Raw genomic sequence first — 13,715 nt, 5'->3', positions numbered from 1 at the left:
CCAGACTGGGCGGTGAAAGGGGGAACTACAGGTGCGGCTGAAGTTGGGGACTGCCAATCAGGGTTTGCCAGCACCTCAGGGACTCTAGGGGCTCTACGGGCCTGTCTTTGCGGTGGCTGCGACGGGGTAACTACTGCACGTGCCACCGTACCAGCTTCAACTGCCCTTCTGGTGCTCGCCACTTCACCATGTTGTACGGCAGTGCTGGTACTAGGTCCAGGATGGGCTGCGCTGCTGGTGTATGCCTCACCACGTAATCCGACAGCGCCAGCCTCACTCTGCTGCCCTTGAAACGGATCCTGCACAACCTGTGGTCTAGCGACACGGGGCCGGGTACGCCTGGTGCTATCAGGGACCTCAACCTCCTCGTCCGAACTTTGTGTCAGACTGCCACTGCTTTCTACAGGTTCATATTCTGACCCGCTAGATTCGTCAGATGAGGGTTCCCATTCCTCATCCGACTGGGTCAGAATCCTGTAGGCCTCTTCAGAAGAATACCCCCTGTTTGACATTTGGACTACTCAATTTATGGGTATTCCCTGAAACTACCCAAGAAAAAAAGCAAGCCTGTCTTACAAATGGGAGGCTAGCGAAGTACCGGAGGCCGCTGCGATTGATAAAAAATATCAAAACTGATTTTTTTATTGCCGCAGTGCTTGTAAAATGATTGTGCAGTGATCAAAAAAAAATAATTTTTTTGTCACTGCGGTGGGGCGGGCGTGGGTGAACGCACGTGTGGGCGACCGATCAGGCCTGATCGGGCAAACACTGCGTTTTGGGTGGAGGGCGAGCTAAGGTGACACTAATACAATTATAGATCTGACTGTGATCAGTTTTGATCACTTACAGATACTATAAAAGAACAAATGCTGATTAGCAATACGCTAATCAGCGAATAAGTGACTGCGGTGCAGTGGGCTGGGCGCTAACTGACGCTAACTACCTAACCAAGGGACCTAAGGCCTCTTTCACACTTGCGTTGTTGGGATCCGGCATGCACTTCCGTTGCCGGAGGTGCCCGCCGGATCCGGAAAAACGCAAGTGTACTGAAAGCATTTGAAGACTGAACCGTCTTCCAAATGCTTTCAGTGTTACTATGGCACCCAGGACGCTATTAAAGTCCTGGTTGCCATAGTAGGAGCGGGGGAGCAGTATACTTACAGTCCGTGCGGCTCCCGGGGCGCTCCAGAATGATGTCAGAGCGCCCCATGCGCATGGATGACGTGATCCATGCGATCACGTGATCCATGCGCTTGGGGCGCCCTGACGTCACTCTGGAGCGCCCGGGGAGCCGCACGGACGGTAAGTATACTGCTCCCCCGCTCCCCGCTACATTTTACCATGGCTGCCAGGACTTTAGCGTCCCGGCAGCCATGGTAACCATTCAGAAAAAGCTAAATGTCGGCTCCGGCAATGCGCCGAAACGACGTTTAGCTTAAGGCCGGATCCGGATCAATGCCTTCCAATGGGCATTAATTCCGGATCCGGCCTTGCGGCAAGTGTTCCGGATTTTTGGCCGGAGCAAAAAGCGCAGCATGCTGCGGTATTTTCTCCGGCCAAAAAACGTTCCGTTCCGTAACTGAAGACATCCTGATGCATCCTGAACGGATTTCTCTCCATTTAGAATGCATTAGGATAATCCTGTTCAGGATTCTTCCGGCATAGAGCCCCGACGACGGAACTCTATGCCGGAAGACAATAACGCAGGTGTGATTGACAGGGGGCGATCAAGGGGATTATTGGGGTGATGGAGGGTGATCTGGGGGCTAAGTGTGGTGTTGGTGGGTACTCACAGTGATGTCTGCTCCTCTGCTGGAACCAACCGACCAAAAGGACCAGCAGAGGAGCAGAGAAGCCATTTAACACCTTATATTTATAAATATAAGGTGTTAGATGGCTTCTGATTCGATTTTTTTAAAATTAGCAACCTGCCAGCGACGATCATTGGCTGGCAGGTTGCTGACGAAATACTCCTCGAACTTTTGCCGGCCCGCGATGCGCATGCGCGGGCCGGCTCTGACCGAAATCTCGCGTCTCGCGAGAGGATGTGTATATGCGTCCAGGAGGAATGAATCGCTGCGTTCGGCGGTCCAGAGGCGGTTAAAGGAAAATGGAGATCAAATTTTTAAATTTCACTTTTTTGGCAGATTTTCCATTTTAAGAAAAATTTTTCTTTAACACATCGATGGTTAACAGCCAAACAAAACTCAATATTTATTACCCAGATTCTGTGGTTTACAGAAACACCCTACATGTGGTCATAAACTGCTGTATGGGCACACGGCAGGGCGCAGAAGAAAAGGAACTCCACATGGTTTTTAGATGCCATGTCCCATTTGAAGCCCCCTGATGCACCCTTACAGTAGAAACTCCGAAGAAGTGATCCCATTTTGGAAACTAGGGGATAAGGTGCCAGTTTAATTGCTACTATTTTTGGGTACATATGATTTTTTGATCATTCATTATAACCCTTTATGGGGCAAGGTGACCAAAAAATTGGTTGTTTTAGCACAGTTTCTATTTATTTATTTTTACAGCATTCACCTGAGGGGTTCAGTCAAGTGACATTTTTATAGAGCAGATTGTTACGGACATGGCGATACCTAATATGTATACTTTTTCTTATTTATTAAAGTTTTACACAATAATAGCATTTTTGAAACAAAAAAATTATGTTTTAATGTGTCCATGTTCTGAGAGCTATTGTTTTTTTATTTTTTGAGAGATTTTCTTATGTAGGGGCTCATTTTTTGCGGGATGAGGTGACGGTTTTATTGGTACCATTTTGTGGGACATACGCGTTTCTGATCACTTGGTGTTGCACTTTTTGTGATGTAAGGTGACAAAAATTGCTTGTTTTGACACAGTTTTTTTTTTTTTTTTTTTACGGTGTTCATCCGAGGGGTTAGGTCATGTGATATTTTTATAGTGCTGGTTTTTTACAGACGCGGCAATACAAAATATGTCTATTTTATTTTATTTTTGCTATTTTGAACTTTTTTTTTTATTCCTTACTTGGGGAATTATTTTTTTTTACATGTGAAACCTTTTTTTTATTTTATTTTTTCATCCCTTTATTTTTATTTTTTTATTTTACACTTTTCGTCCCCCATAAGGTCATACAAGACCTCTGGGGGACATTTACTTCACTTTTTCTTTTTTTTTTTCACTGTTGATTTCTCCTGTAACTGGGGCTGACATAGTAGCCCCAGTTACAGGAGAGATACACCCCCCAGAGAGGCTGTACAGCAGAATACAACGCTGTACAGCCTCAGTGCAGGGCTGATCGAGGTCTGTGAAAGACCTCACACAGCTCCTGCACTCTCCGGTCACGGCGGTCACATGACCGCCAGGCCGTAACAGGAAGCGCTATGCGCTTCCTGCTCTGCATACACAGCGCTCGGTGAGCGCTTTGTATGCACCGATCCAGAAGGCAGGGACACCTGGGCACTGTCCCTGCCTTCTCTCTGGGTTGCCCTGCTGTCACTGACAGCGGGCAACCCGATCAGCAGCTGCATGATTAGCGTCCAGCTGCGGTTTCTGAACGGACGTTCTGGAACGTCCATTCAGAAATAGAGATCCACCTCCCGGACGTTTATATCCTACGGGCGGACGGGAGGTGGTTAAGCTGCTTTATGTTAGTGAAACCCTAAGAAAACAGACAGAGAAAAGAAATAAACCAATATTTGGTGCAATTGGACCACATTTGGCTAACATACCAATACATACACTAAGTATACACTTTATTAAGGGTTCAACAAGACGATGGAAACATTCTTATGAGATTCTCGTTCATAGTAACATAATACAGTTGCTGCAGATTTGAGGGTTGCTCTATTGTCACACATTTCTGAGTTGTCAAATTCGCAGAAGTGAATTAAAAATGATCTTTATCAAGATATGCAGCCAGACATGAAATAATTCTGACCTTTTGACTATGCAGTGACTACTTAAAGGATATGAGTAGATGTCTTCTTTCTTTTTACAGATCTGAATGAAGAAGTACTTTCCATGGCTGAAAGTTTAATTGAAAAATCCAGGTTTGTTTTGTCTCACATGGTACCATTCTGGAGTGAAGCAATTACTGCATTCAGACAAGGCAGGTAAAAATATCTATGGTGAACCTTACTGTCTAGCATAATGCAAACAAAGCTTTTACAATCCCATTTAAATGTGTACATGTGTTTTTAGACTATATCATTGTCAGCCCTGGTGAGTTGTATGGTACTGCAGCTCAGGCTCCGCTACATACAATTTCTCCTCTATCTGCAGGCAGTATGTCATAGAGCAGGAGAATCTGAGCAGGTTGATGCATGGTTTTGTGGGAAGAGATTCGGTATAATTTAGTTATAGTTTTGTTTTTATTTCGGAGGTCTGTCATTCACGTTAATATGAAAGAGTTTTAGAGAACTCAAGTTGTCAAGTTTTGTGATATTAATCACCTTTCCTCAGGACAGGTCACCAATATCAGATTGATAGTGGTCTGACTCCTGGCATTCCAGCCGATCAGCTGTTTTGAAGGGGATATGGCACTAGTACATCCTCTTCAATTTTTACCTGTACAACGTCTACATTGTAGCGTTGGTGCCGTGTAATTTTATCCAGTTCACATGAATGGGAGAGAAACCTGTAATTACCCTCTACCACTCCTGCAATGTAGACCACATACAGATAAACATTGAAGAGGAGGCAGCTCTTGCAAGAGCACTGAAGCCATTTCAAACAAATGATCGTTGAGGTAACAAGAATTAGACCACCACTGATCTGGTATCAATGAAATATCCTGAGGATAGGCCATAAATATCATAAAACTGGACAACCGTGCCAAGCCTGAAACCATGTGGCCATAGATGAGTCTAATGATATGCATGCACCGCCCTCCCTCCAGCAACTGAGTCTCAATGTTCTTCTGTCAATCAGCCTACGGAGAGCGAGATAAGTGTGCATATCATGCAAATCTATAACATACTGCCTCTAGTTACAGCATCATGTTCAACATTACTAGATTACACTGGGTTCACATCATGTTTCTATCATCCACTCAGCAGATCACTGTTAAACAAATCTACTAAGCAGATAGAAACTTGTGAACCCAGCCTTACTGGTTAGGCTAAATTTACACAATTTTATCCCACGTTTAACGTATACACATGACGTATATGTTAAATGGATGCCTCAGGCTGATGCCATACGGTGGCATCTGTCAAACTGGTATCTCATTAATGTTTTCCGTGATTTTACTGGAGTCCTTGGGATAGAAAAGTGCAGTATACTACGCCACTTTTCCATCTTGTTTTTTCCAAGTGTATATTTTAAATGTGGGTCAAAACCAGCCTAATTAGTTATCTCTTGAAAACTAGAATGCAATTCTAGATATAAAGATGGGATTACATGAATTCCCCCACTGTGAACAATTATTGCAGCATGCAAATTCCTAAACTGCAATTTCTCGCACTTTTATCCATTGGGGGACACAGACCATGGGTATAGCTTAGAGGTATTAGTAGGAGGGACACTATGCAAATACAAAAGAGCTCCTCCTCCTCGGGCTATACCCCCCGACTCCACCAGGAGGAAATCAGTCTTTGCTTAGTGTCCGGTGAAGGAGGTTGACATGCTACACTATCTCTACTCCGGTTTGTTATTTTCTTTCTAGATGGGGACACAGGTCGGCATGGCGCCTTCCTGGTCCCCCATGGAGTGTCCGCCGCCGTCTTTGGACGTTGCCAGGCTGCCTCCATTATCCCCCCGAGAAGGATCCGGGCTCGACCTGTTAGCTCCGGCATCCCACCAGCTCCTGGGTCACCTGCTGCCACCCTCCGCCAGAGCACTGCACTCCTGGGCAAGGAGTCAGAAGTCTGAAGAGGTGCATCCCTGCTGGTCCTGGAGTCGAGGGAGAAGATAAGTATGAAGCTGCAAGGCAGCCATGTCCTCTGTGTCTCCCCCCTCCCTCCCTCTGCACTAAAGAACTATGGGCCTCCTGTGTGAAGGGGATCTGGGTGTCATTGCTTGTTCTGTCTGGGGTGCAAGGGTCTGGAGGCACTTTGCTGGGCAGGCGTCTCTTGACGCTCCTGCTCCTTACGGCTTTCTTTGGCAGCATATAATTTTCTATGAAGCGGCTACTGTCTGCAGGCAGCGCACTTCCCCCTCCGGTCTCCGCTCTCTCTGTGCCTTACAAGTTACTCCCCCGCCTCGCCGAGGTCGGGGGGGCCATTTTATTCATCTTTTTTAAACGCATTTCCGCGCTCCTATGATGCGGCCGGGGGCGGAGCCTAATCGCGACCGGGGGTGGGGCCTATTTGGCGCAAAAAAAGCTGCGGCCGGGGCGGAGCCTAATCGTGGCCGGGGCGGAGCCTAATTGGCGCTTCGGCTCCTTCCTGCTGCTACTGAGAGGCTTCTCTCACTGAACGGCTGCTCCCCCGCTCCTCTCTGGGTTTGTGCTTGCGCTGTTACCTGAGCGGTAGGACTTTTTTCATCATTCTTTGTGAGGGATCATCATGCCTAAGCCTAAGTCCGTTAGACCTCTTCTCAGACCCCAATAGGGTCCTGTATGGAGTGTCTTCTCACACTTTCGGTCAGGTACCTGTGCCTCCTGCCCTGCTCCTGGACAGAATCACCCTTCTCCCCCTTCTCTTGCCCAGTCCAGCCTTCCCCCCCCCCCCCCCGGTCACTGCGGAGTCTGTGGCTCCCGCTTGGGCATCTGCCATGTCCTGCGCGGCCGCTGATGGAACGTATGTCCGTTTCCAATCCTGCGGCGACAACCACTCCGTCCCCTCACAGTGGTTCCCGCAGAGGACGCCTGACTACTAATAGGCAGCGTGAGCGACAGCATCCCTCCTCGGATGACTCCGCTTCTCCCCCTCGGCTAGAGGCTTGCTCAGACTCCTCCCCCCCCCCCCCCCCCCCTAGGGAGCGCAGGTCTGAAGGTGAATTGTCCGGCTCGGACGAGGTCACGGAGAGAGACCTTCCGCCAAAGCTCTCCACCATGGTGGCTGATCTAGTAGCGGCTGTCCGTGACACCTTTAATCTCCAAGGGGATTCTCCTCCTTCCACTAGGAGAGAGTTCGCCCCTTTTTCCTCCCAAAAAACTGGAAGCTGCTGTCTTTCCGGTCCATGAGGACGGTTCGGACGAGCCATGTCCTTTTTGGATTATAGGGCATTTGCAAATCCTGTGACGCCAACCACCTCTCTGTGGTTTTTTCCACAGAAGACTCCCAACTACTAACAGGGAGCGTGAGCGGCAGTATCCCTCCTCGGATGACTCCGTCTCTCCCCCCCCCCCTCGCCTAGAGGCGCGTTCGGACGACTCTCCCCTCCCCCTTAGGGAGCGCAAGTCTGAAGGGGAATTGTCCGGCTCTGACCAGGTCATGGAGCGGGACCCCTCGCCTAAGCTCTCCACTATGTGGCTGACTTAGTGGCGACTGTCCGAGACACCTTTTATTCTCCAGGGAGATTCTCCTCCTTCCACGGGTACAGGAGTTCCCCCCTTTTTCCGTCCAGGAAGCGGAGACTACCGCGTTCCCGGTCCATGAGGGATTTTTTGCGGTCATATCCACGGCCTGGGGCCGTCCTAACAAGGTTCTCGACCACCAAGCACATGAATACACTTTCTCCTTTCCCTGCTGAAGGCAAGGAGAGGTGTATCCTCCCCCTAAGGTGGATCCCCCGGTGGCTGGACTAGCCAATTAAACGGCCCTCCCTGTCTTAGACAGTTCCTCTTTGCAAGGATGCTGTAGACAGGCGCATAGACTATGCTTCCAGGTCCATTTTTCACTGGCAGGCGCGTACCTGCGACCTACCTTTGTCTCAGCAGGGAAGGCCAGTGCTCTCTCGTTGTGGTTGCAACGCCACCACCAAGAACTGGCGGAACTAGATGCGTCTACTGACACACTGGATTTGGTTCTCCAGATGTCTCAGGCTTCTAAGCTTCTTTGCGAAGCTTCTGGGGCATTGTTTCCCTCTTTGCCCGCATGTTAGCCATCTCTGTCATTCAGCGCAGAGAGGTCTGGTTAAAGGTGTGGGTCGTCAGACGCATCCACCAAGCGTTCCCTCGCTTATCTCCCCCTTGGGGTTTTCTGACCTTATGGGGATCAGCTAGACGAGTTCATCTCTGCATGCCTTTTGCCTTTTCTCGTCTGAAAGGCCGTCGCCTGCTTCCTCCGCTGGAGGTATCATGTCGTCCGCAATAAGGCCCGCCTTCAAACCAGCCTTCCTGGCACTAGAGGGCCCAGTCAGCCCGTCCTGCTGCTACTAAGCCTATCTGCATGTCCTGATCGCGGAATCCCACCAACGATTCCTGCGTTTCGCCATTGGGTGTCGACATTGTCAGTTTGTCGCCCTTCCTTTGGGTTAGCGACCACCCCTCGGGTCCTTACCAAGGTCCTGAACCGCTCATGGGGCTTTTTCGTACCAGGGACATTCCTTTGCTGCCCTATCAGGACGATATCCTGATAAAGGCCCCCTCTCTACCGCAGGCCGAGGACAGCGTCCAGATCACTGTTCAGACGGAGACTTATTGGCACTCTCCTTTTGGATAGAGAGCTAGTGTAACATGTCTCAGGCTGCCACTGTGAGATATGCTGATGGTACCTGTCTCACAGATAGGACATTGGCTTGCACATACCTTGCTTATGGCATATATCTGGAACAGTTTGGCTGGCTGATAATTCTCCCAAACTCCTGCCTCTTCCCATCCCTGAAGCTCTCCTTCCTGGGGATGATTTTGGACACCTCGGCCACCAGAGTATTCCTGCCAGCCTTCAAGTCCTCCCAGATCCGGGGGCAGTGTCGCATATGTTGCGCTCCCCGTGCCTCTCCATACGGGAATGCATGTGGGTCCTGGGTCTTATGGTAGCCTCTTTCGAGGCCGTTCCAGATGCCCAGTTTTCACACTCCCTGTGGCAACAGGAGATCCTTTCCCTCTGGGACAAGACCTCTCGGGGGTCTGGACGATAGCATCTTCTTGTCTCAGCGGGTTCGGGCAGCTCTCCCTTGGTGGCTGTCCCCGATGATCGGGGAGATCTTTTCTCCCATTCTCCTGGACGATCATCACCACCGATGCCAGCCTCCTGGGTTGGGGCGGTGTTCTCCAGTCTCGCACAGTTCAGGGGGTTTGGTCGGCGGCGCGATTTTTTCCACTCCCATTGGACTTCTCTCCTTGCGGGCCTCCCGATGAGGATCCAATCGGACAGTGCCTCGACTGTGGTCTACATCAACCATCAGGGCGGGATCCGCGGCCGGATGGTGGTGCAGGAGTTGACGAGAATTCTGACGTGGGCGGAGTTGCACGTTCCGGTGTCGTCAGCAGTTTACATTCCAGGAGGGGGCAACTGGACAGCGGACTTTCTAGGCCGCATCAAGGTGGATCCAGGCATGTGGTCTCTGAATCCAGATGTATTCGAAGAAATCTGCCACAGATGGAGCCGTCCGGATGTGGACTTGATGGCGTCTAGGCTCAACAACAAGCTCCCGGTGTCCCTGACTCACTTCCGGGATCCGAAGGCGTACGGGGTGGACGCGCTGGTGTCTCCATGGCAGGACTTCAGTCTCCTCTATGTCTTCCCTCCGCTCTTTCTACTACATACGCAAGATCGGGGCGGAAGGGATTCCGACCGTTCTCATCGCCCCAGAGTGGCCTCGCCCTGCGTGGTTCTCAGAGGTGGCTTGATTGTTGCGGAAGCCTCATGGCCTCTTCCCGACAGAAGGGATCTACTGTCTCAGGGCCCGCTCTTCCACCGGAATTTACGGCCTCTTTGTTTAGCGGCGTGGCTGTTGGACCCGCCATCCTGATGTAGAGGGGGTTCTCGGATTCAGTGATTAGAACCACGGTCAGTGCGAGGAAGCCGGCTTCCTCCAGGATTTACTATCGTACCTGGAAGGCCTTCCTGACTTATTGTGAGACCTCGGGGTTCCCTCCCCTTCATTTTTCCATCCCGGTGGTGCTGTCTTTTTCTTCAGTCCGGGCTTGAGATGGGACTGTCCTTGAGTTCCCTGAAAGGTCAGGTTTTGGAGCTGGCCGTCTTCTTTCAGAAGTCCCTTGCTCTTATGGGTCCTGTGAAGAACTTTCTTCAGGGGGTGGCACTTTCGATTCCCCCGTATGTTCCCCCCTTACCTCCTTGGGATCTTAAATTGGTCCTGCGCGCTCTGCAGATGGCCCCCCTTCGAGCCTCTGAGAGGTCTCCCTGATTTTTCTCACCCGGAAGGTGGTCTTCCTTGTGGTCATAACTTCCATCAGACAGGTGTCGGAGTTGACTGCTCTTCCGGCCAGGAGCCTTTTTTCTGGTTTTTCCCCAGGTCGAGGTTGTGCTCCATCCGGTTTCCTTCTTTTTGCCCAAGGTGGTCTCTCCCTTCCACCTTAACGGGGATCTTGTTCTGCCCTCCTTTTGCCCTTCCCCGGCGAACCACATGGAACGCGCTCTACCTTCCCTGGATGTCGTACGGGCCCTGAAGGGTATCTCGCGGCTTTCGCTTGCGTCCGCCGTTCGGATTCCCTCCTTGTGATTCCCGAGAGACCTCGTGGGGGTCTGGCGGCCTCCAAGGTCTCTGTGTCGGCTATTTCCGTGGCTTATTGCGCTCATGGTAGGGTTCCCTCGGCTCGGATTACCGCTCACTCCGCTAGGGCGGTGGGGGCTTCCTGGGCAAGGCGCAATCGTACCTCTGCGTCTCAGCTGTGTAAGGCGGCCACCTGGTCGTCCTTACATGCCTTTACGAAGTTCTATCAGTCGTATTCACTGGCTTCGGCTGATGCTGTCTTTGGCCGCAGGGTTTTGCAGGCTGTGGGTCCTGTTTGACCGTTGGACTTTCCTCCTGGCGGTGCTGTGATTTTTTTCCCACCCCATGGACTGCTTTAGGACGTCCCATGGTCTGTGTCCCCCAATGGATAAAAGTACGAGAAAAGGAGATTTTTTGTGAAACTCACCTGTAAAATCTTTTTCTCGACTTTTCCATTGGGGGACACAGCTCCCACCCATTCTGCCTGTTGCAGGAGGGGTCTTCAGTTCAGTTTCTGTTTGTGGTTGGACCTTATGGCTTGGTCCGATGATTCCATGATTTTTCTTGCTCCTTCTCCTACTGCTTGTGCAAAGCCTGAGTTCCTCCTGGTGGAATCGGGGGGTATAGCCCGAGAAGGAGGAGCTCTTTTGTATTGCATAGTGTCCCTCCTACTAATACCTCTAAGCTATACCCATGGTCTGTGTCCCCCAATGGAAAAGTCGAGAAAAAGATTTTACAGGTGAGTTTCACAAAAAATCTCCTTATTCCTGGGCATTTGTATTTTTGGTTTTGGAATAAAGCCTGGTGAAATCATGGGGCATTCACTTTAGAGTTTTGCTGTGTTACTACCCAGTGCTAACTGTATTTACTTCTACACACAGGTATGCAGACTGTTCTATATGCTTACTACCACAGCTTGAAACGGGTCTGCGCCTGATCTTTACCAGAGTCAATGAATGTCCAGATAGGATGCTCACAGCTGAGGTATCTGAGTCTTAGTACATTTTAGAATCATGATTGGTAATTTTAGGTTTGACTTTGTTGGCTAGACTTCAGGCATTACATGAAGGCCTCATGCACATGACTGAATGTTTTTGTGATCTGCAAAATATGGATATCTGCCATGTGCATCCCGCAGTTTCTGCATACCCAGTTGTCAAAATGCATGTGCTTGTCTGGACAAGAATAGAGCATGTTCTACAGGTCAATTCAAAAAGGGAAACTCCTATATTATATAGATTTATTACACACAAAGTGATCTATTTCAAGTGTTTATTTCTTTTAATGTTGATGACTATGGCTTATAGCTAATAAAAACCCAAGTCAATGTCTCAGAAAATTTGAATATTGTGAAGCTAATCAACACAAAACACCTGCAAAGGTTTCCTGAGTCTTTAAATGGTCCTTCAGTCTGGTTCAGTAGACTACACAATCATGGGGAAGACTATTTGACAGTTGTCCAGAAGACACACAAGGTAATTGCTAAAGAAGCTGTCTGTTCACAGAGTGCTGTATCCAAGCATATTAATGGAAAGTTGAGTGGAAGGAAAAAGTGTGGTAGAAAAAGGTGTACAAGCAACAGGGATAACTGCAGCCTTGAAGAAATAGCTGTTTTTATTGTTCAGTAGACAACGCGTTTCGGAGTTTATAACTCCTTTATCAAGTCTAAAACAAGAGTATAAAAAAAAAGTGCCGGAGGCAAAACGTATCCCCACCTTGTTAGATGGGTGTGGACATGCATTATACAGTAGAATATTTAGAGAGTTATGCGCGTGCATTAAGCATTTAAAAGGTGTATAATTATATACATGAAAAATAATAATACTAATAATAATAAAAATAATAATAAGAACTGTACTTTGCAGAGAGAAATAAAATGCAAATGTCAGTTTCAACAGCAGTTGGTGAAAAGCAAAGAAAGTCGATAGGTGTTCAATGGTCCGTGTATAAGGCCACTTTTGGACCCAGTGATGTCTACTATTTGCTAGCATAAAAATTGTGTGCTCAAATGTGTCTCAGGAGGACTGTGGTTATGGGATGAGTGAATGTATACGGCGTGTAGGAAAAAAAACTGGTGTCCCTAGTGTGGTATTGGGATGGTGGTGTGTATATATTGACGGTATTTGTTGGAATGTAGTTGTGGGGAAGTGTGTACGATAGAGGGAGGTTTACCTTATGGGGCATCAGCAAAAATACTGGCCAGATGGCTGTGGGAAAAAACACAACAATTGAAAAAGCGGAGACTGTACAATGAGGCATGATAATGTCTGTGTGTATGGTGATTAAAATAAGGCGGAGCAAGATAAACTGCCTGTGGTGGGTGCACTGCAATGTAATATGTTATATTAAAACTTGGCAGTGGGGGTATTCTGATGGAGTGGGGGGCAGGTGGCCGGTGATAATGAGAAAGGTAGGTGCAGTGTATTATAATATTATGGTATTATTGTAGCGCTGCTGTGGGGGAGGAGGGAGGATAGATGACCTATGTTGTGATGGGGGTGATCATCTATAAGGTTAAAATGTGGCCCCACATGGTGGTTAGTTAGGGCTGGTGACCTGGCTGTTGAGGGTGCAGTGCGGGATGTGGACATCAAAGCGCTGTTGTTGTGTGCCTCTTACCTGGAGCGTCTGGTTTAGCTGGGAGCGCCGCTCTCCATGTGCCTGAGCGCGCGCTATTTGAAGTACGGGTGGCGGGGGCAGGGTTGTGACGTCAGGCGGGGGCGTGGTAGTGACGTCAGGCGGTAACGGTAACTATCGTTGGCGGCGCCGATCAGCTGGTGTGCTGGGGGCGGGGTTGTAACGTCCGTGAATGCCGCTCGGCAGGCGCTGGGCAGCAGGGGAATGTGTAGAAGTGATTTGTGGGCAGCGCAGGGGGGGAAGGGGAAATGAGAGGCTGGCACTGTGTACTGTTATGTGGTGGCTGAGATGGGACGTTTTTATGGGACATGATGTGATATGGGGGCTGGTGTGTTGTGGCTGGTTTGGTCCATGTAAATAGGGTGGGGAGTGAACAATGGTGGCTGGTGGTGGCTAGTTTGAGGCATGTATGTAGGGTGGGGGATGAATCAGTGGTGGCTAGTTTAAGGCATGTGTGTATAGTGGGGGTTGATTCAGTGGTGGGGGTGGTGGGGTGGGAGTAGGACATGATGTGGTGTGATGTTGTGATTGGTATGTGGGTAATGTGTGGTGTGGCTGGACTGGACCACGCAGGGGGATCAGGTCAA

At 49.3% G+C, this 13,715-nt stretch overlaps 1 protein-coding gene across 2 annotated transcripts in view; it reads left to right on the top strand.

Moving 5' to 3' along the window:
• Positions 1 to 13,715, top strand: part of ERMARD (ER membrane associated RNA degradation) — a 325,303-nt gene that overhangs the window by 147,305 nt on the left and 164,283 nt on the right. For both annotated transcript variants that reach the window (XM_040429349.1, XM_040429348.1), the window contains 2 exons: positions 3,989 to 4,103; positions 11,373 to 11,475. In XM_040429349.1, coding sequence (XP_040285283.1) covers positions 3,989 to 4,103; positions 11,373 to 11,475 — 218 coding nt within the window. The remainder of the gene's footprint in view (positions 1 to 3,988; positions 4,104 to 11,372; positions 11,476 to 13,715) is intronic.

Source organism: Bufo bufo, chromosome 4, assembly GCF_905171765.1.
Source record: "Bufo bufo chromosome 4, aBufBuf1.1, whole genome shotgun sequence".
Lineage (NCBI taxonomy): Eukaryota > Metazoa > Chordata > Amphibia > Anura > Bufonidae > Bufo > Bufo bufo.
Note: the sequence above shows the minus strand (reverse complement) of the source record. Positions and strands in the feature narration are given on the sequence as shown.